The sequence below is a fragment of the Sitophilus oryzae genome, unplaced genomic scaffold (assembly GCF_002938485.1).
Source record: "Sitophilus oryzae breed Bouriz unplaced genomic scaffold, Soryzae_2.0 scaffold_1576_pilon_pilon, whole genome shotgun sequence".
Lineage (NCBI taxonomy): Eukaryota > Metazoa > Arthropoda > Insecta > Coleoptera > Curculionidae > Sitophilus > Sitophilus oryzae.
Genome location: NW_022146254.1, coordinates 8,035,421 through 8,060,164, shown reverse-complemented (window position 1 = coordinate 8,060,164; position 24,744 = coordinate 8,035,421). Strand labels below are relative to the sequence as shown.

The window sequence follows — 24,744 nt, the reverse complement described above, 5'->3', positions numbered from 1 at the left end:
AGGGCGGGCCATATTGTGAGGTTAGGTCGAGTCCACACCGGCTCGCAACAATATGATAAAGTGATAACAATAATATTTGTTGGGGAACAATAAAACTCAATATTTATTTAAAATGTTATCGTAAAAATTACGTATTAAAGGTATATAAAGTATAAAATGGAGTTAGCAGGTTAAGAAGTTTCATTGACGATTTGTTTGTCATTAAAGTGGTTATGAGGAAAATTGTGGCCCGTTTAGTGTCGCCGAAATTATGAGTTCGGGGATTCACCAGTATAGTATTATACCGTATGATCGAAAGAAAGAAGGATGCCCTGTTCTGAACAGTGTGGCAAACACATTAGAAACCCTACTGAATCTAGTAGGTTTCGCAGCGTAGGTAGGAAGTTTTATTGTTAGTAGAGATTATTGGTAGGTTTTGTCTTAAGTCTTCTGGCAATAATTTTAAGAAATAAAACGGCATTTTCTAGCCTCAAAGTTAAATAAATTGATAGGTACATTGTGAATTACTGAAAATGGATATACTCATGCCTCCTTTCAACCATATTCTCAATCTCAGGAGATGAATTCCCTCGCTAGGAATTTAAAACATTCTCAGTTCCTCGAGAAAAATAAGAAAAAAACGTGAAAATTCAGAATAAATATTAAAAGTAACTATTTTTTAAGCGCGTTTTAATAATATTTTACAATACTACACCCTGCTACGTATACTTATACTAACCTCTTGAGGAATTTGTCATATCTCTGCCTGTAAGCAAATCCTGCTCTTCTCACTCTAACATTTTCAATAAGTCCCAGATAACTGACCTGATGTTTTACTCTCTCATAATCAAAATTTGTAGGCGACTTCACTTCATTAGGTTTAATACAGCGGATATAGTGGGGTTCCTTACTTATTAAAGTTTTAACAAGTTCTTGCATGGAAGTTTTGAATAGTGTACCTGCAGTTGGAGGCCTTTTGGTGATCTATAAAGTATTTCTTAAATAAATAAATTAGGTATACAGGGTGGTCCGAATTGTATTCGGGAAACTTCAGCGGCATATTCTGCAGATAAAAATAAGTAAAAAAGTTGGTATACATTAATGTCATAAAATGCTTCGTTTCGGAGATAGCTGGTGTAGAAATGTCATTGATATATCGATTTTTTCAAATAACTTCTGAACTAACGTCGACATTTGGACAAAACCTTGCGTCTGGGTGTTTTTTGACATGATAAATTTGATTTCAATATTATATAATTCCTACTTGTATGGGACGCCACCTACATTTTTTAACGGTTCTGAAAAGCAATAAATTTTCCGAAACGAAGCATTTTAGGACATACATTTATACTGTCAAGGTGTATGTGGCGCCATCTGTCGGAGAAGCAAGCAACTAAAACCGCAACGTGTCAAGAAATCTGAAGACATTTTTTTGTTGTAGCGCCATCTCTTAACCAAGTCGACAAGTAAGCGAAGCAGACAATAGAATGTACTAGTAGATGGCGGACCCTTCCCGATAATTTTGGACTGTTCGCGAAACACTCACCACAGCTATATAAAAGGAGCGCTTACGCCAGTTGGACAGTTTGAAGTTTGAATATACCGCGCTTTAAATAGTGAAATACCGTTAGAGTAATAGTAGTTGCATAAATTGTGTTGTAAATAGTATAAGTTGTGTGTACAGAGTGAGACAAATAAATTCGTTAAGTATTTTATCGTGAGTTTAAATCAGTGGACCCACGGAATCCGTAACAATACGTTTTTTTTACTTATTATCTGCAGATTATGCTGTCCAGTTTTCCGAATACAATTCGGACCACCCTGTTATAAGAAATATATATTTACCTGTGTTATATGTTGTGCACCTTCGGGCCACATATCCTTCAGGTTTGGATCTTTAGAACTGTACAACAATCGCTTAAAATCTTGGAATAAAGTATCTTTATTTTTGTCCAAGAATCCAATAATACAGTATGTGACGTCTCCGGCGTAGTGAGTTATTCTGAAGTCGATTTTGTGTCTCAGACTTTTCTCGCTTTGCTTGGTTTGTCGAGACATGAAGTGTTTGTGGCCTTGGAGTTGCCTATCCATGTTTTCCAGAAGCATTTCATCGGTTACTTTTTCAGCGGTCATTTTGCAGGCATCGTCCATAATTGCCATTACGCCTAGAGTGATTATTATACTATAAATATGATTATGGAAATCTTTAAATGAATAAATTATTTTTATCGCATTTTAATCTTACCGTTTTTGAAATATTTAGGTTTTTGTCAAAATACAGTAATAATTTTAATGTCCTATTTCTCTATGCGTATTTAAGTTTTTAAAACCAAATATTGTACTGAAGTATTTCTATTTACTAAAATTTGTGTTGCAATAATAAAAATTATACTACCTTACACAGAGTGTCTAAAAATTTATTTTATATAATTACTAGCTTTAAACGGCAATAATTTTTTTAATTTAAATGGAAACACCCTGTATGTATGAGAATCAGATGCACAATTTAATTGTCTATCAAATTGTATTATATCATTATATACCTATCTCTTCAAGTTCTCGTAGAAAATGCATTTTCTTATAATTTAGACCTAATTTATCAATATACCTATAGAATATTGACATTTTAGATTATTTTTGATTAAGATGTAACAATTTTTAAAGAGTACAGATACTAATATTGTCGATATATCCTGTTCAAATATTTGTTAAAGAGGACCAATTAATATGATTCCAGTATTCAAACTACATTAATTGACTGTTTGCGTTGATTAACAATAATTGCTCCAAATACTAAAAAATTGAATTTTGTATGTGAATTAGATAGTGTGGTAAAAAGTAACAACTTAAACAATTTATTTAATTTTTTGACGAATGCCAATTTATAACAACAGAGACGTTCATTTTCATAACTTATTATTATATTGATTTCTGATTCAAATCCACATTTATTTAGAATAATTTATTAACTAACACAATTAAGTATGTAATTAATTAATATTTGGGCGTTGGGCGGAAATAATGGTGGTATATTTAATTAATGGTATACTCTTTTATAAAGATTTAAATAGTTTTCTTTTTGTATAAAAATAGGCTAGTAATATTTTCGTTTTTAGCACCTGTAGATTTGGTACATTCGTTTCTTTAAAAACAAACTAAAATGTCAATATTCCATGGGTACATTGATAAATGAGGTCTAAATTATAAGAAAATGCATTTTCTATGAAAACTTGAAGGGATAGGTAGAAAATGGCTACAATTTGATAGACAATTAAGTGTACATCTGATTCTCCTAAAATATGCAGGCTGTTCCATTTAAGTTAAACAAGTTATATTGCCGTTTAAAGCTAGAAAATATTTAAAATAAATTTTTAGACACTCTGTATGAGGCAGAATTATTTTTATTATCGCAACACAATAACTGATCAATAAATAATCTTCAGTAAATATTTAGTATTAAAAACTTTGATACTCTTGGCGAAATGAAGCCTTAAAATTTTTACTGCAATTTTACAAAATTGAAAATATTTCAAAAACGGTAAGGTTTAAATGTGATAAACCTTAATCAAATTTTTTTACCTTTATTTTAATCGTAAAAACTAAAAATGTAATAATATACAGGGTGTTCCGTTTAAAAAAACACAACTTTGATATTTTTTATTTCTTTGGGACACTATGTATCTTGTAAAGTATTTTTAAATTGTAGTTCTAATAGTCCTTCAAGGAACCCAAAACTTACAATTTCTAAAAATCTAATCGTTTAGCTACAATACTCCGTGTCGTATGTGGTGAACAACCCTGTATTATATGATTTTGTCTGGGTAGGCAACGTCTTTTTGCCTACATTATATGCACGCCACTGACGCACAGTGGGGTATTTGACACTGACAGTTGATCGAAATTTTTTTATGTAGACCTTATATAAATTATTGCTATTTTCAATTAAAGAGGAAATAATATGAACAAAATAAAGGATAATTCGTCGATTCTAAAAAAAGAAAGAAAAATCACTGTTCCAGTGTTTCCACGGTCAGTGCCAGTAGTAATATCGCAACTACTACTACTAATGCTACGACTGATCCGCGAGCAATGCCCATACCACTAAAGCCGCTACTAATGCCAAATTGTGCTATACTGCTAATGGCACTAATGCGATCGCTTTGTACACAACAATGCCATCGCGGTTTACACCTCGCATTAGTATATCACTGATTGGCAAATTGGAGGAAACCAAGAATGTTTTTCTCATTTTATCAGCAAAATCGCAAAAAGTCGCAGTATTTTATTTTACTGTATGAAAGCCCAATGTTTACTAAGTAAAACGTATATAGACAATATGCTGAATTCTTCGAAATGCGCAACTAAATCTCTAAGTATAATAAAAATGTCACAAATTTAATCAAATTTTCTGAACGCCTAACTTTTAGTTGCAAAAAAAATCGTTAGTATAGAGAATATCAAAATAAATAATACGTTTTTGTAGAATACATACCTGTAGCTTGCTGAGCCATTTTCAATCAAAACGATAATATAAACGTAAAAAGAGCACAAGAACAACAACAATTTATAATTTTAAACATAAAATTTAGCCATTTACCTCTTATCTGTGAGAAGTAACAACTTTGACGTTTCGTTGAAACAAATGAATGCAACTAAACACACCATAGCAACGCCATTCATGGCAGAGATGATTTAACTTATCATTTATCTTTTTTTGGGAAATCTTAAAGACATTTGCTTTTTCGAATTTCGATCACCTTTTTCATGCTAATACCCCACCGTGTGACGGGTAGGTAGATATTTCCTCTCTTCCATATACTTTGCAGGAGGAGAAAAATATCGCCCATACCTACTAATGACATCGACGATACATTATAGAAAATATCAAAGACTAAAATCATTGTTGTTCGATTCTCAAACATAATGCAAAATAATAAAACAATAAAATAAAAATGATGATGATTTTATAGAACTTAATATTCAATATCCCCTGAAACATAAAACGTCGAGTATAATTTTACATACCTTTGTGAGGAGCCTCGACTAGATCACAAATAATCTGATTATTAAAATACTCGATATTCGTCCATTCGATGCCCTCCCTGTTATATTCCTCTTGTTCCTGCTTGAGTACTAGTTCGATAAAGAGCTGCTGCAGTTTCTCGTTACAGTAGTTTATACAGAACTGTTCGAAACTGTTGTTATCGAATATTTCGAAGCCGTAAATGTCCAGAACGCCGATCAGCGAACTCTGGTAGTTCTTCTGGAAGTTCGAGGAATCTACAGCGATGGCAGCGTTAATCTTCTTGACTATCCAGTTGAATAGACGCTCGTAGATGGCTTTGGCAAAGGCGTCTCGGCCAAACGAAGCCTCTGTTTCGGTATGTTCCTTTCTCATAATATCACCACGCGCGGCGATAACTCTTTCGCTTAAAGCGGTCTCTAAGTCTCTTTTTGGGACCTGGAGCAGGTCGGCAACGTGATCGACGCTTTTCGACTTTTTAATTTCCAATTTTTCTTCGTTGATATCGAATTCCACGTTACCCAGGTGGAGAATGGCAGCTATTACACGCCATAGCGTCTCCTGGTCAGCTTGGGAGAACTGAAAAATAATGAATAATAATAATAATGTCTGTACATCTGTGACAGGTTCATAACTGGAAAATCTGGATATACAGGGTGTCCCAGGCTGAGCATGCATTAGAAGTTTCTAGAGGACTATCGTATCTAGATCGAAAGTTTTTCGCACCTTATTGTTTCACAATGAGATCTGTCGATTAGAAATATTTTAATATGGCGGCTCTTCCGGAAATACCGGAAGTTGACAGCAACTTTCTTATTTTAAAAGGGTACCCCCATTTTTTATTACATATTTAAATTCTCTATAAAATTTTATGAATTTTTATATCTAATACTCTATAATATCAAACATTAACCGTTCTTTAGAAGAAAAACAAAAAAAATAAAATATTTGGAAAAAAACTGCCTGTCAAAAAAAAAATTGTATACAGGGTTGTTCACCACATACGACACGGAGTATTGTAGCTAAACGATTAGATTTTTACAAATAGTAAGTTTTGGGTTCGTTGAAGGACTATTAGAGCTACGATTTAAAAATATTTTTACAAGATACAGAGTGTCCCAAATAAATAATAAATATCAAAATTGTATTTTTTTAAATGGAACACCCTGTATATTATTGCATTTTTAGCTTCTACGATTAAAATAAAGGTAAATTTGATTAAGGCTTATTACACTTAAACCTTACCGTTTTTGAAATATTTTGAATTTTGTAAAATTGCAGTATAAATTTTACGGCTTCATTTCTCCGAGGGTATCAAAGTTTTTAATACTAAATATTTACTGAAGTTTATTTTTTGACCATTTATTGTGTTGCAATAATAAAAATTATACTACCTTACACAGAGTGTCTAAAAATTTATTTTTAATAATTACTAGCTTTAAACGGCAATAACTTGTTTAATTTAAATAGAATACCCTGTATATTTTACAAGAATCAGATGCACAATTTAATTGTCTATCAAATTGTATTATACGACTTTCTACCTATCTCTTCAAGTTTTCCTAGAAAATGCATTTTTTTATAATTTAGATCTCATTTATCAATATACCCATGGAATATTGACATTTTAGATTGTTTTTAAAACAACAAATGTACAAAATGTACAGGCTAGTCATCGTTTTTAGTAAAACGATGATATTACTAGCCCATTTGTATGCAAAAAGAAAACTATTTAGATCTTTATAAAAGAGTATACCATTAATTAAATATACCACCAGTATTTCCGCCCAAATACTAATTAATTACATATTTAATTGTCTTCGTTAATAAATTATTCTAAATAAATGTGGATTTGAATAAGAAATCAATATAATAATAAGTTATGAAAATGAATGTCTCTGTTGTTATAAATAAGCATTTGTCAAAAAATGAAATATCATTTTTAAGGTGTTAGTTTTTTTACCACACTGTCTAATACACATAAATAATTCAGTTTTTTAGTATTTGGAGCAATTATTATTAATCAACGCAAACAGTCAATTAATGTAGTTTGAATACTGGAATCATATTAATTGGTTCTCTTTAACAAATATTTAAACAGTTTTTTTATTTTTTAATGAAATAAACGAACTATAATGACAATATTAGTATCTGTACTCTTTAAAAATTTGGTACATCTTTAAAAATAATCTAAAATGTCAGTATTCCATGGGTATATTGATAAATGAGTTCTAAATTTCAAGAAAATGCATTTTCTACGGAAGCGTGAAGTGATAGGTAAAAAATGGCATAATACAATTTGATAGACAATTAAATTGTGCATCTGATTCTCATAAAATATACAGGGTGTTCCATTTAAATTAAACAAGTTATTGCCGTTTAAAGCTAATAATTATTTAAAATAAATATTTAGACACTCGGTATAAGATAGTAAAATTTTTATTATTGCAACACAATAACTAATCAATAAATAAACTTCAGTAAATATTTAGTATTAAAAACTTTGATACCCTCGGAGAAATGAAGCCTTAAAATTTATACTGCAATTTCACAAAATTGAAAATATTTCAAAAACGGTAAGGTTTAAGTGTAAATAAACCTTAATCAAATTTACCTTTATTTTAATCGAAAAATGTAATAATATACAGGGTGTTCCATTTAAAAAAATACAACTTTGATATTTTTTATTTATTTGGGACACTCTCTAACTTGTAAAAATATTTTTAAATTGTAGCTCTAATAGTCCTTCAACGAACCCAAAACTTACAATTTGTAAAAATCTAATCGTTTAGCTACAATATTCCGTGTCGTATGTGGTGAACAACCCTGTATAGCTTAAACGTCAAATTTAGTGATTACCACTGTGCCATAAAGAGAAGATATGTGGCTATCTATTTCAAAAATTAAATTGTTTTAATGTCATATAATATTGGCTGTAGCTGTCATGGAAATGAGAGGTTAAAAAATTATCATAAATCATTTTTTCCAAATAGAAACTTACTTTTTTATTTCACTAGTAAAAAAGTCTTTTAATTCATTACTTTTTGATCATACATGTTCATATACTTTAAAATAAATCGTCTATAAGATTTATTAGGTAAGTGTGACTAGATAGTAATAATTATTAATTCTAAATTTCAATTTCTCTAATGTCTATCAGAAAATAAAAAAAAACAGACTTATCTGCAGCCTACAGTATGTCCCCGGATTGTCTTTACAAGAGGAAAAAAAACTTTTTTATTATTGACATTTTGAGAAAAATGCATTATTCATAAAAAATTATGCTTATTCTAAAATTGTTAATCCCGTTTATACTTTTTCAAATTTCCATGCCGTTTTAGAGAAAACTAAAAAAAAAACATGAAAATATAGTTGAATTTTTTCCTAAGTCCTAAAAATCAAAAGACGTTTCTATGGTAATATCAAGGTAATATCAGCATCAGCTTGGTTCCAACGCAGAAATTAGGACCGTTCTAGAACGGTTATTGGTATCGCCGGGATCGAATTTGTGCGCATGTGTCGACTAGGACAGTTCTGTTACGATACCAAAATTAAATGCAGTTGGAACGGTTTGGGAATCGATTTTAGAATTCGCCCTGGCCGCTGTGGCGCCTTACGCAGGAATTTATATCATAACCTTACTTTTTGTTATTGTTATTGGTTAGATAGATTTTTATTATCTAAAGGATTCAAAATGAGTAATATACCGTATGATCAAAAAAAAACCGGCGTTAGCGATGGCTATGAAATGAAGATCGCTGTCAATTTTTATATGTAAAATTATATGGAGAATGGCATTGATCATCATTTCCAAACCAACTGGACGCCGTTTTTTCTCGATCGTACGGTATTTACGGGCTTAAACTAAACACTATAAGACATTTTTTAATAAATTGGGAGGGAGATTTATTTGTACGTTTGAAATCATTCGTTCAAATCATTTTTGCTGATATCCAACAAAGACTCGATATCACTGTCCCCGTCGTCACTCATCATAGTTCAAAAATAGAGTAGTAGTAGAATTGGAGTTCTCTCAAATAACACTTTAAGCTTCAAAACATCGTCAAAACAACAGATAAATAAACTGTCAAAATTAAAAAGAGAAATGGCTAAAGGTATTTAAAGTCCAGAAAAAAATCAAAAAATCTGCTCACACACTCTTAATGCGCAGGTCAGTCCCTATGATTCTTGCTTTCAGGCTGGTATCGAAAATACGGTTCCGGAATCGATTCACTAACGGTGACAACTTTTGTTGGAACGTTCACTAAACGATTCTCTCGTGGTTGGAACGCTTTTTCTCCACTGCGCAGAAGCGTTACCGTACCGAGTACGGTTCTCTACGTTGCGTCGCGTCGTTGGAAGGAAGCTATCATTTAGACTTAATTCTTTGATAGATGGTTATTAATAATTTCCATTAAAGTCATATTTTTTACTGTTGTTAAAATATCACATTTTCCGATAACTATTATCACCCTTTCCGTAGAATTCAACTAAAAATAAATTTAGTACTTCTTTTACATTTGAGAACAGCAAAAAATACGACGTTAATTAAAATTCTATTAATAACGATCTGTGAAAGAATGAAATCGAAATGATATTACCATTTACCCCTTTTGATCTTAGGACTAATTCAACTATATTTTCATGATTTTTTAAATTTTCTCTAAAAAGAAGAAATTTGGAAAAGTATAAACTGGATTAACCATTTTAGAACAAGCAAAAATTTGTATAATGCATTCTTCTAAAAATGTCTATAATAAAAAAGTTTTTCCTCTTGTAAAGACAATCCGGGGATATACTCTATAAAGATTTTTATTTGATGGTTTATTGATTAGAGAAATTATTTTTTGTCTAACAAAGCTTCTCATTGGCTCTACAAGTAAAGAGCCACTATCTGCGGAACTTTTGTGGGTAAATCTTGTGTTTGTGGGTTATAAAATTATTGTTGTTAGATAAAAAAAAAAGTTTGCTGTATTAGCAGTAATAATCCAGATTTTCTAGTATAAATATATTTATTAATCATAGAAAATTAATATTTTCACAAGGTTGGAAATTCCTTGGATAATGAAATATAGTAATTAACTATCATTATCTTTTAAATTAAATAACAAAACAATAAGAAAATACAAAATTGATAATTTACGGTAAATCAAAAGCGACACAAGATAAATAAGATGCTTTTGATTAAGCTCTCTCTTTCATTTTTTTACAGGGTGTTATTAAATAAATGCAAGCAAACTCGGGTGGTGATATTGGTGATATAAAAGAGTTTTTCATATATTCAATTAGTTACACGTATCCCTACAAAGTTAATCGCTTATCAAGGGCAAACCAGAATCATATCAATGTCAATTTGCACCAACACGTTCCTCCGGTCCTCTTCTACTGCAAATTTCTTATTTAACGCGTGCTAAAGTTTTTTTATTTTCTTATATTAACATAACTAGCCATCATAAATCATCACACAATATTAACGTAATATTTCTATACAGATATTATTTAACTGCACTTTTACATTAAGACAGGTTATATATAAGCGATATTAAATTATACTGTATTCCTCTATGTTATGGGAATGATTACGTCTTAACGCTTGAGAACCCCCATTTATAATAAACGCGGTTAAAAATTATTGCGTGTAACAGAGCTGTTAAAAACAGATTATTGTCTAAACTCGCTCTAGCTATAAATCATACTCGAGATGAAAAAACGACAAACTAGGAACTAGTTGCGGAAGGCAAAGGATTTGATAATTTATTGAAAGAATTGACCCTTAAGTGTGGAGTTCCTACAATAAATACTATCAAAGGTAAAGTCGCTAAACAATTTGAGGTTATATTATCAGGGGCGTCCAAAGCATGATGAAAAATATAAAATATATATCACTGTAACGACATATACAGGGCAGCCAGACGGCCCGCGCTTTGGTCAGGAGAGCATAGCAAAAGATATACAGGGTGGTCCGAATTGTATTCCGGAAACTTCGGCAGGATATTCTACAGATCAAAATAAGTTCGTATAAATGTATGTCCTAAAATGCTTAGTTTCGGAGATACAGGGTGTAGAAGTTTCATTTTTATTTCGATTTTTTCCAAATAATTTATGAAGTAACGTCAATATTTGGATGGAAATTGGTATCTGGGAGTTTTGTGACACGAGAAATTTGATTTTGATGTCAAAATTACTCCTATTTGTAGGGGGCGCCACCTACATGTGTTTTAACTGTTCTGAAGAGTAATAACTTTTCGACCGTACCTGTATAAAACCACTGACTAAAAAAATATACATTTCCATGACTTTTTATGTAAATAATGCCTCTTGATAACCGTTCTCAAGATATTTAGAATGGAAATAGTCAATACATGTCATTATTGACAAAAAATAAGCATACGTTGAGTGTAGTTACTTGACTGAAATAATACATTTTTATTTTTTTAAATTAATCATAAGTTTTTCTGCGAAAAAATTATGATTAAACAGTTTCCTTTGAACTTTTGACACAAAAAGATTTCAAATTTATGATTTCAGTCTAATTACTATTTAGTCAACATGTTTAATCTATGTCAATGATGACAGGTATTGATAATTTCGATTCCAAATATCTCGAGAACCATTACTCGTAGCGATTTTTACCAAGAGACCTTTTTTATGTAAAAAAAGTCGTAAATGTATATTTTTTTACTCAGTAGTTTTATACAGGTACCGACGAAAAGTTATTACTCTTCAAAACAGTTAAAACACATGTAGGTGGCGCCACCTACAAATGGGAGTCATATTGACATCAAAATCCAAATTTCTCATGTCAAAAAACACCCATCCACCAATTTTCATCCTAATATTGATGTTACTTCAGAAATTATTGGGAAAAAATCGAAATAAAAATGAAATTTCAACACCCTGTATCTCCGAAACTAAGCACTTTAGGACATACATTTATACGAACTTTTTTATTTATTTTTATCTTCAGAATATGCTGCCGAAGTTTCCGGAATACAGTTCGGACCATCCTGTATATTAAAGAACCAGCTTTCTTAAAATTCTCGTTTTCCCGACGTAGCTAGCTTTTGTACTATTATATTTTTATTAAGGTTAGATTACATTTGTCAAAAAAGTGTCAAAACGTCCGTTATCGTACGATCTTTCTCCGTTGACGGGCTGGAGTAAAAAATTTACGGATGAAAAGTGGCGTGAAAACGCTATTAGAGCGCCGGCGCGCGGCGCCGTCAAACCATCGTATCAACGGTTAACGGACGCATGAAAATTTAGCTTTATGTGTTTTATATCAGTGTCTCATCTATCTCTAGTGTATGACATTAGTCTATGTTTATGTCTTCTGTTTTTCTTTTCAAATATAAAAAGTTTGAAATAAAATATTTTTGACGTAAAATGACAATTATAGCTTATTCAATGGGAGAATATATGAAATATATGTTTTCGACAATGAAATCCAAAAATATTACATAAAAGTCAGAGTCGTATTATATTCATTCGTACCGGGTGCGTCTCAAAAGTGGCTCACTCCTATAACTTTTTTATTTTTTTAGATAAAAAAATGAGATTTGGTATGTTAGTATATGAGATAAATTTGGATTGATTGACGTATTCAATTGTTTTCGGTCACTTCCTGTTTCACCGGAAATGAGTACAACTTTTGATTTTTAACACCCTCGGTATTTTGGCACCCTCGGTATTTTTTTACTTTATTCGATAGAAAATACCACTCTGAATGTCATCATATGTCAACTTTTGACATTTTCGCATATGGTTTATTTAAAATTATAACTTGCGGTTCGTAACGAAAATTTGACTCAAAATACCAAGTGTGTGGTATTAAATTATTCGTAAAAAAATACCCTTTCCGGATATGCTAATGAGCCACCCTCATTCCATTTGAAAAAATTGAGATATTATTAAAAATACGATTTGAGCATTTTCTAACTAGCTAGGACAAGACAGTAAAAACATTAGACAATCAAATCTATTTTTCCAAGGGTCCTTGATTAAGAATTAGTGCTTTTGACATAGCCCTAGCACTCTAGATTCAATTTTAAAATACAAATTTTTAATAAGCGAGAATGTCAAAATATGACATATGATATGTCATTCTATTCAGAATGTCATTTTCTATCGAATAAAGTATAAAAATAAAGAGGGTTCCATTTAAAAATCAAAAGTTGTAATCATTTCCGGGAAAACAGAAAGTGACCAAAAACAATTGAATACGTCAACCAATCCTAATTTATGTCATATACTAATACACCAAAATTCGTTTTTTTTTTTGAAAAAATAAAAAAGTTATATGGGTGGGCCACTTTTGAGACGCACCCGGTAGCATTTAAGCAAAATGTACCATTATTTAGTCCATAATGTGATTTTCCCTGCTCTCATTGGTCGAGATTAAACGCTGGTGCGTTTTGTCAAACATGACTACAATACGGTACATTTTGCCACGTTAGCGTAAGGCATTCCAAACGCAGGTACATGTTGCTAAACACTAAAACGTGGTGTATTATGCCTGAGATCGAATGGCATTAACCTTTTCAATAGCCCTGAGAAAAATATAAAAGAATTGACGGATTGATATGACAAATACGCCAAAAACACGCCGCCGTTATACGCTTTTCTCAAGTAGTTTTCATTAGACAGACGTTGTTTTTGTGTAAACGTTGTTTTGTTGAATAAACTTTAGCATTTTTAATTGATATCTATCATGACATCTGAAGGTTTGACGTATATTTTACCGGATCAATTTCGATTCAGTATAAAATTAGATTTGGTTTAAGGTAGCATTATTTATGCTGAACTAAAAACAGCAGAAGATTGCGACGCATGAATTTCAGAATTTTCGCGACTAAATTCAGTTGCCTGGATTGTACGACGAACTTTTACTTTGTTCTTTCCGTATTGGACAGGCTGTATGGAGGTGGCTTTGGGACAAAAATCAAAAGAAGATGTACAGGGTGTGTTAAAACTAAGATCCATACTATTCATTTTACAGATACAGATCCATACTATTCCATTTTATTTCACTTTTGGATTCTTGGGCTTACAATAGGGCATTTATTATAAGGGTTTAATATATTTAGATGCTTTGGTTTTTGAGATATTTAAAGACATTTAAATATACATGCTCTAATAAAAAAGTTTGTCAACACCCTGTACATTACTTTTCAGTTTATTCTTGTGGTGACTTTGAAGCCAGAGAAATTAACTTTACTAAAACAATGTATTGCTTTCTTAAATGTATACAGGGGTATCAAAAATTGCTGGTCTATTTTAAATATTTATTTTACATAAAAACTTCGTTATTTCTATGTATAATGCAATTTTTGATACCCCTGTATACATTTAAGGAAGCAATCAAATTTAAGAATTAATTCTGAAAAGTAATGTACAAGGTGTTGACAAACTTTTTTATCATAGCATGCATATTTAAATATCTTTAAATATCTCAAAAACCAAAGCATATTAAACCCTTATAATAAATGCCTTATTTTATGTTCAAAAATCTAAAAGTGAAATAAAATACCTGGTGTTCCATAAGAAAAAATATAACTTTGGTATGGATCTTAGTTCTGACACATCTTGTACATTTCAAAATAATTTTAAATTATGTACATTGACCACATATACCTGTCTGTGTTACAGAGACGTACATATTATGGACTATATAATGGTACATTTTGCTTAAATGCCACCCGGTATACCTCATGTACATACTACCGCAAGAAATATAGGAGATAATAATAGAATTAGAATTTAATTCAAAGGATTGTACTGATCAAATTCTATATTAAGGAGAACTACGTGGATAAGCTGATTGCAAAATTACATAAATATACCTGTAAAGTATTAAGCGATGTTGTGACGTCCCTGAACTCGAACTTATCGTTGATGGTTCCCACTTTGGCTGCGTTGCCCTGTCTCACAAAGAAATACTGATCTGGATTGCGGGTTATGCTCAGTCTTTTTAGTAAGTCCTCGTTGGCTCCTGTAAGTAGCTGAAAAAAACAATAATAAACTATAATATAATGTGTTAATAAAAATAAAAAAATAAAAACAGTTATAAACAGCGCCAGTTTAAAAAAATACTTATCTTTATTAATATTAATAAAAATATAATAATTTATATGTAGAATGTATTTTTTACTAAACAATTATTAAATTTAAAAAGAAAAAACACTTCGTAGGTAATATGTAACATAAAAATGAAGTAAGATTTTTTTTCAATCTTGTGGTGCATCAATATCAACAAGATTGAAAACAAGATTGTCCAAAATAACTATTTTGGTTATTTTGGACTTATTTGAAAATCGCCAAAGAGAAAATCTGTTTCTTTTATCGAGCCTTAAATATGTGCAAATATTTTCAGGGCTAGTAGCTGAAAATAAGACTCAATGCACAATTTAAGACTCACCTGTATACTATCTATATTAGGGTTTCTAATTTTCGAGATCGGGATCCCGTTTTGAAAAGAGAGATTGACTATCAGAATGAGAAATTTAAACTAAAGAAATAATAAAAATGTCGCTGCATATATCAAAAACAAAATGAGAAAAAAGCTTTATTAAAATAGACAAAACAAAGTAACATTCATATTTAGTAAGTAAAGAAATACAATTCTTGTTGCAAACATTTTTAGCATCCCGGAATTCAATATCGGGATTCTTCTTTTCTACTAAGGGCTGTCAAGGGTTAGTCTTGGGTCGAGATTGCCGTATGTAAGAAGAGTACAATGCGTTTATAATGTACTGTACAAAGAGAGAACAGTAAACACGTTGCCAAACGTATGAAATAAACCGAGAAACTGTGCACATTGCTAAAAGACGTGGAAGGGGATATAGCAGATTTGTCGCAGTTGACCGGTCGACCCAATCAGTACCTCTGTCAGTACTTAAAGTTCTAGGGAAAGGTGTACATCATGCGTTCAGCTTCGCAATTTAATTACGCCTCGTGATATTTTATTTGTTTATTTATCCACGAGTCGTTGTAATTTTCCCTATAGCTTGAAAATGTTTAAGTGCAAGCTAGAAACACTTGCATTTTTGGTAAAAATAAGTGGAATTGAATTGGTGTTCGACAGTGGTCGCGCTATTAGAACTCTAAATTCAAAAATCGATATCTCAAAATCTATTAGAAATAATTGATTGTAGTTTTTTCAAAAACTGGCTTAATATTTCTGCTGTATTTTCTTCCTAGATAGTATGCAAAATCGCTATTTTTGGGGCATACTCAACCGGGTCTCACAATGCAAATTCACCTCAAATATCCATTTAGTTGGTCATTGGCAAGCACTCTCTCATTGTACATGAAAATAACAAAACAAACATTTACTGATCTGGATAAAATTGATAGTTAAATAGTAAGACTCACCCGGGGGTACTCCGCCCCCTAACCACTGACATCACTGACATTCTATTTAATATATCACATTCCATATCTTCCATCTAATTCAAATATTATTCGGATCTATTGGTTAATAATCTTCAACAACTAGCTAGTGTCACCTGAAATAGTATAGGGGCTTCCCCCAGACGCAATTCTGCCGCTAAACAGATTCGCATCCCAATCGAATAAGCTAATTGGGGTAGCTCACTACCCCAACGCCGCATCGTCAATCGAGAAGACATTATGGAGACCTCAAACTCTCAAGACCAACTCGAAGGCAGGACGTCACAAGTGGTTTTCTTCCTGTGGTCAAACGACCCCGTTGGCTTACAGTCAAACGACTTGCAACTATGTTAGTCAAAAGACTCGCAACCCCCATTTGTCAGCTCTGTGACAAAACACAACACTACACAGCCGGCCGGCCTATCAACTACTGACCGACCTGCCGCGCGCCGGCAAGCTAAGCCTCCTCTTACATCACAATTTTACCTGATCACAAATATTTACATCGCTTGCCAATGAATCATACTATTTTCTCTAATCGACTTTCAAATAGAGTGTTTTAGCATTACATTAACATTTAGATAAATAAATAGAGAGTTTCCGAAGGAATGCATATTGTTTATTAGAATAGTGAATAAATAAAAGCATTATTATGACGAACTTATTATCCAAGTTTTACAAGTATGTGAAAATCTTTATCAATAAAAAAATACACGATTGCTGAAAATTGTTATGCTCTAAAAGTAAATGAATGGGTTGTTTACAATTTTTGAATGGAAAAAAACAACCTTATCGAATTTTTCTTATATAAACATATTGTAAAAGATACAATCTTCAAAATAAAAAAAAGTTTCAATATATAAAGTGGTTAAAGCAAAATAAAACACTAAATCACCACAATACACCAAAACACTTTTACTTTTACACTGGACGCGCGTTTCGCTAACCATGTTAGCATCATCAGCAGATGATTATAGACGGTATATATTTATCTTAACTATACTTAGTTTTTACCTGATAGAAACAGTGAAAGTTTCGTTCTCCTGCTTGCTGTGTCGTAACTCTGGACTTCTCCAGAAGATAATTGCTAATATGGCCGCCGATGGGATCGCCTTTGAAATCGAAATGAATGTCCATGTATTTTCCAAATCGAGACGAATTGTCATTTCTGTTGGTTTTGGCATTTCCGAAGGCTTCCAGGATGGAATTGGATTGTATCAATACGTTCTTCACCCTCTCTATTTCATGTTTACCCTCTAAAAGAAATATTTTAAGTAGAGTTTGAACGAGAATAATATTGATTACGACGTGTTAATCTACACACTGTGTATACAAAAAAACGACACTGGGTGTGGATTAGTACCACTTTTTATTTAACGGACAAAACAAATATGTCAAAAAGAGTAGGTTAAATTATTGGAATAAGCTTATTAGTAACGCATCAAAATAACGAATTCGCCGCAAGACAAAGGTTATAAGCTAGGCGAAAATAATTATAGTTTATTTTGACAGTTGCAAAGGAAAACACATAATCCAAACATCCAGTATTTACTTGCTCTGTCGGTGCCGTCCAGACGTGGTAAAACTCCTAGGAAAATTAAACTGTTATTATCAATAGAACACGAAAATGAGTTCATACTGTAATATGTGTATAGTGTTTATAAATACAGGGTGGTGCGAATTATTTCGGGAAACTTCGGCAGCATATTCTGCAGATAAAAATAAGTAAAAAAGTTCGTATAAATGTATGTCCTAAAATGCTTCGTTTCGGAAATACAGGGTGTAGAAGTTTCATTTTTATTTCGATTTTTTCCAAATAATTTCTGATGTAACGTCAATATTTGGATGAAAATTGATGTCTGAGAGTTTTTTTTTTGACATGAGAAATTTGATTTTGATGTCAATATTACTCCTACTAGCAGAGGGCGCTACCCGCATTTTTATTTCGATTTTTTCGTTTCGTTATTAGTAAAGATAAATAGGTGCGGTTTGCACAAACCTGTCCCACTTTTTGTCAAACGGAAGATGCTGTAAACAAAATTTTCATAACCCTGCTCATTTCTGAGCAGGGTTAAGTTCGAAAATTTTGCAATTTGGGACACCCCCCGTATCTGCGTTATTGTGGATGATATCAAAGAATATTGATATCGAGAAGGTGAAAACTCTTGTAGAACTTTTTACGTAGAATACAGTGGCGTAGTCTGTCGTTCTACGAAAAAAATAATTTTGAAAATATGAACTAAAGTTATGTTTTTTTCAAATGGAACACCCTGTAACGTTTTTAGTTCGTTACATGTCTTTTTTATATATAATATATGATGTCTGGCATATCATCACCGAATTCCCTCTCGTTCAGGCCGGATAGTTTATTTGACGCGTAATTTTTACGTTCTCTAGTCGGCAACCCTGCTATCGTTTCACTGTTCTGTGGAGGCGCTGTCAACATCGCTTCTGTCAACTCTCTCCGTGCTTAACTTCACTTGGCTTTGACCGTCCGACTGTCACCGTCAAAAAATCCTTGCTTCGAAAACTGCAATTATAAAAATCTTGCTGTATAATTTGAATCAGCTGCTATTTCGAAGTTACAGGTAAAAATGAGATATTATCTTTTTTGATTCGTTATTATTACTGCGTATTTTTAGGATAGAGTTTTGGATGTCCCAACCTAACTTGTATTTGTATTTTGCTGGCACGTTGGCGTCCCTTTTCTTTTGTCCTCCAGAATGTCACATGGAAGAAAGGACATGTTCTTTATTATTTAGTGAGCCCTCGGAAGTAATTCGAGGTAGGTTCATTTTGTTTATTAGACCTGGTTTGATTTTAAACAAGAGTTTCGTATTTATAGGGTTCAAGGTACGGACTATTTCCAAGGTTATAGTCCTAGGTTATGGTCCAAGGTACGGGTAGTGTTCCCTTGTACCATTATCCTATGTACGGATGTCCTGTGAACGAGTGTCCCCAGTAGGAATGATTTTTCTTGCATATAAAGTGCCCCAGCGTGGATGTAGCTTGAGCCCAATGCTGCTTCGTTCCCATCCATAAGCTAGTTAGTAGTTACGGCTGTTCCAATTCACGGTGTCCTCATTCTGGCCCCTTTTGTTGTATTGAATGGCCGAGTACAGAGATGTGAGCCCACCTCACGCTGTTACTGTTTAAAGCAAGATTATATAAAGAACAGCTAAGTTTAGATTTAAGTTTTAGCTTATATTTAACATTTAACACATTTTCAGTCTTAAACAATAACGTACATCTTAAGTAATATCGTACAGACTATGTTTAGTGGTTAGATTGTTAAGAACATTCATGTCGATTTAATGTTTAAAATATAATTTAGATCTTAGGTTTCATTGCATTACGTCTTGTAATGGTATTACTTTTATAGATATTATTATTGCACTATTTTAACAGATGAATAACCAAACATAGATTCTAGAATCTAAAGGTTGCAACATCTTCGATTTAACATCACATAAAATATATCAAATTAATTAAAGTAATACTACATTTCATACATTCTCTTAAACTTTACATGTCTTGTATTTTATCATAGTTGTTTTCATAGATATTTAGTACAACTCTTAACACCACTTTCTTTGACATATAACCACTATATATTTACTAGAACTTTACAATGTTATGTACCAGCAAAGAACATCATGAATGAATATAGTCACTAGTTTTAAGTAATAAACAACTGTGTTTTCTTTCTCTGCCATACCTGGCGCCCAATATTTATAATTTCGAGTTATTATTGTTAATTAGTTCTTTCCAGTGAAATACCTTATCCACGACTGCTCTACCAATGAAAAGCTGCCGTTCGCAGTGGTAATGTTTATAAAAAACGCTACAACCCTGTATATTTATAAATCATATGATCCGTGCTATCAGCTTCTCAAAAATATATGTATATCACTCTATATTTATTTTCACTATTTACTGCAATATTTAAAAGATATCATTTTCTTATTAGTAAGCAGTGATAGATAATAAAAACATCAAAATGGTATTTACTAAAATAATCATACACATAAAATTTTATTTGAGATTGAAATATTTTACTTTTGAACTGTTACCAATGGATCTCTGAATATATTTTTCTTTTTTTATAACGAGATTTATGAGATTTATTATAACGCGATAGGTTTGCAAATATCTAAAAGCTTTCCTGATAGCATTTTCCAGGTGTTTGACAATGTTGTAGTTGCCACGATATATTCCATATTTCAAAAATCCCCAAATACAGAAATCGAGAACGGACAAATCAGGGAGTCAAGAAAGCCATGGTATGGGTCCGTTGGCTCCAATTCATTGATTTGGGAAATAGTAATTTAACAAAACTATAATATTTTCAACCTAACGAGTGGGAGCCCCATCTTGCTGAAAGTATATTTCACGTAAATTAGCTAAAGAAATCCTTCCCTGATATACAGGGTGGTCCGAACTGTATTCCGGAAACTTCGGCAGCATATTCTGCACATAAAAATAAGTAAAAAAGTTCGTATAAATGTATGTCCTAAAATGCTTAGTTTCAAAAATACAGGGTGTTGAAGTTTCATTTTTATTTAGATTTTTTCCAAATAATTACTGAACGTAAGTTTCTTGGTAAAAATCGTTACGAGTAATGGTTCTCGAGATATTTGGAATCGAAATTATCAATACCTATCATCATTGATATAAATTAAACATGTTGACTGAATGGTTATTAGACTGAAATTATAAATTTGAAACGTATTGTGCCAAAAGTCCAACAGAAACTCTTTATCATTTTTTCGAAGAAAAATTTAAGATTAATTTTTTAAAAAAATAAAGTTTTCCAAATTTATTATTTCCGTGAAATAACTACTCAACATGTTTATTTTTTGTCAATAATGGCATGTATTCACTATTTCCATTCTAAATATCTTGACAACGGTTGCACGTAGCGATTTCTACCAAGAGAAGTTTATTACGTAAAATATTACGAAAATGTATATTCTTTCACTCAGTAGTTTTATACAGGTACGGATGAAAAGTTATTACTCTTCAAAACTGTTAAAACACAAGTAGGTGGCGCCCCCTACAAATAGGAGTCATGTTGTAATCAAAATCAAATGTCTCGTGTCAAAAAACTCCCAGACAACAATTTTCATCCAAATATTTCCATCCAATACTTCTACACCCTGTATCTCCGAAACTAAGCATTTTAAGACATACAATTATACGAACTTTTTTGCTTATTTTTATCTGTAGAATATGCTGCCGAATATGTTTCCGGAATAAAGTTCGGACCACCCTGTATAAAGAATTTATTAGTGGCTCCCAAAATAAAACAAGGGACATATAGAGACAGAAACGAGGAGGACTATAAAAATTTTGTTTATGGCATCTTCCGTTTGACAAAAAAGTGGGAGAGGTGCAAACCGCACGCTTCTATCACAAATTACCTATCTTCTATCTTCACTAATAACAGAGAAACCGTATGATTTCAACCAAAATGAGACACCCCGTACATGTCTGATGTCTAACTTGTAGAATAATTCTCGTTGTCTTTCTTGGCATTAAAAATGATCCATCTATGTAAAATTAACGACTTTAATTACCCATTGTCAAACCAGATTATATGTAATAATTGGTTGTAAATCAATTTCAAAGGCTTAATAGTAAATTATTAATGTAAGCCACTAAAAATTTCGAGAAGGCCTAATATATGACTTGCTAGAAAATCTGTCAATATTTAGGTCTATTAAACGTTTTTATTAGAATTTTTTCGTGACTAGCACATTTGGTTCCTTTGAACACATTTTTATATAATTAGTGATGTGAGGCATACTGATAAACAGCTAAAATACCGGGAGTTTTTAAAAAGAATGGAATACTAATGAAACTTAAGTCAGATGTTCTTAACAGTTATTCTTTTAGTTCAGTATATAACAAACATTCTTAAGGCAGAAATATGGAATGTTTCATGAAGAGATAACATATTACGAGAGTTGTTTTTTATATTTGGCATATAGTTAGAAAAAAAAATAAGAGATAACTTTTAAACACTATTGTTTTTCGAAGTATTCTTCACGAAGAGAAATGCATTTTTGCATCCGTTGCGTTGGAACAAATTCTGAAAGTAGTTATTCTACTCCCTATTGGTACCTTCAAAATTGCGTTTTTGAAGGCGCTGACTGCATCTCTGGGGACCGAAACCTTTGACCATCCAGTTCATTCTCAATTTTTAGAAAAGTAAATAAGTTGTTAGGACTTAGGTCGGGACTGTATGGAGAATGATCCAACAATTCGATGGTTTCTTGTTTTAAAAACTCAATTGAAGGGGTGGCTGCAATAACCTGCTGCGGCTCCATTTTAACAAATTTGTGGGAAGTCGAAAAAGAGCTGCACGGTTCTTGCTGCAAACCCAGAGCAAGACAGCTCCAACTAACGTCGCCATTTATGTACTGTTATATTGAGATTGGACAGCCCATATCACAAATACCGAAGTCTACAACAGAATAGGCAGAGAGAGAGAATTGCTCAATATAATAAAAATAAGAAAAACATCATACTTAGGGCATATATTGAGAAATGAAAAATACCACGTCTTACAATTGATAGTTAAGGGTAAGATTGAAGGAAAGAGAGGTCTCGGCAGGAAGAAACTATCTTGGTTGAGAAACATCAGAAACTGGACTCACCTAACTTTTGAAGAACTTATAAGGAAAGCCGAGAATCGTGAAGATTTTGCCAATGTGATCGCCAACCTCCACGAAAAAGACGGCACGTAAAGAAGAAGAAGAATATTGAGATTAACTGACTGTTGCAGGAAATAATCGGCCAATTTTTTTAGAGGTAATTCATTAAAAATCTTATTTTTGAAAAAAAGTGGAGCTGCCTGGTTATTGAAGCCACCCCATAAATTGTTTTTCGAGCTGTGTTTACATTATATAAAGGGAAATTAAAACAACTTTCGTTGCACGTCATCAATGACACCATGCGTCGTCTTATGGAGTCTGCTTGTGATCGTATTATGATGTGCAACCAAAGTTATTTTAATTTCCCCATAGTTACATTATATAGTAACCACTTACTCTGATATAAACAACATATCCCAATATTTACCTTGATTAGTAACAGCTGCAATATACTTCATTATAATCTTCGAAGCTTCAGTTTTGCCAGAACCGGACTCTCCACTGATTACGATACATGTGTCTTTTCTCTGTTGTTTCATGACTTTGTGCGAAGCATCAGCTATGGCGAATATATGGGGAGGATTTTCAAATAATTCTCTACCTAGAAGAAAAAAGAAATGTTCACAGTAAAAAATATCACTTATTTTATCTCTTGAAGTAATGTACAGGGTTAATCACGGCAAGTCCTATTATACATTTATGTAGAGAAAAAATTATTATATTATTATTATTAATGACTCAGGGAAGATTTCGAAAGATGGTAACAGAAAGAAGTAAGTGGATTTCTTTAAGGTGTACAACAACAAATTTGTCGTTTTCAACTAATTTAAGAAAAACTGCATCTACTCTAAATTATAACCAAACAGATGCAAGACCAGGCAAATGCCAACACACCTTAAGTTATCAACTTATAATTTTGTCAATGTCAAATTATATTTCCTAAACCTTAGGCTTTTGTCGAGGCTTTTATCTAATTTGAACAAGTTTTAAATTACAAAAATGCATATCGGGCACACTAACCGTATAGGTACTATAACATAGTAGCGTCAACAGCACAACAAATTGCATTCAATCATAGGTTGACAACTTAAGGTATGTTGACATTTGCCTGGTTTTTCATTGTCATCTGTTCAGTTTTAATTTAAAAATAAATGCGGTTTTTCTTAAATTAGTTAAAAACGGCTTGTCCAATATTGTTCAAATTTGACATGGGTATTCAGCATACGTAGATCTTTAATAAACCTAATGACATCGCTATTAAAAATCAACAGGGAACAGAGGAGCCAATATTTGGACAATTCAAACTTTGCATGGGATTTCCTATGTTTCCAACGCCGATGCACCACCCGGTATAATATATTTCAGCAATGTAGACGAGATAGATATTAAAGTACAAATATATTAAAACAAATAATATTATGAGATACTAATTTAATTATTTTATGTATTATCCGATGCATAATATGTATAATATAATTTTCAAATAAAAGATAAAAAAGATGTGAATCACACACTTGAAATATCATTTATGAGAAAATTGAAATCATATTTATTTTTATTAACACTTTTTTCTTCTATTTTAAAAATAAATCTTATGCTGATAAGTTCCTGAAATATCACGTAAGGTAAATACATAGAAGTAGGTATATTTAGACTGACCGTAATGCAACTTAAAAACTGTCAGGTGTGAAA

At 32.0% G+C, this 24,744-nt stretch overlaps 1 protein-coding gene across 2 annotated transcripts in view; it reads right to left on the bottom strand.

The window, feature by feature from the left end:
* LOC115879126 (unconventional myosin ID) overlaps positions 1-24,744 on the bottom strand; it is a 108,568-nt gene that overhangs the window by 16,751 nt on the left and 67,073 nt on the right. Inside the window, exons 3-9 of one of the 2 annotated variants that reach the window (XM_030895787.1) lie at positions 23,480-23,653; positions 17,946-17,981; positions 17,408-17,649; positions 14,845-15,003; positions 5,005-5,581; positions 1,825-2,144; positions 719-963 (exon numbers count right to left, since the gene is read on the bottom strand). In XM_030895787.1, coding sequence (XP_030751647.1) covers positions 719-963; positions 1,825-2,144; positions 5,005-5,581; positions 14,845-15,003; positions 17,408-17,649; positions 17,946-17,981; positions 23,480-23,653 — 1,753 coding nt within the window. The remainder of the gene's footprint in view (positions 1-718; positions 964-1,824; positions 2,145-5,004; positions 5,582-14,844; positions 15,004-17,407; positions 17,650-17,945; positions 17,982-23,479; positions 23,654-24,744) is intronic. The other variant, XM_030895788.1, reaches the window with a different exon arrangement.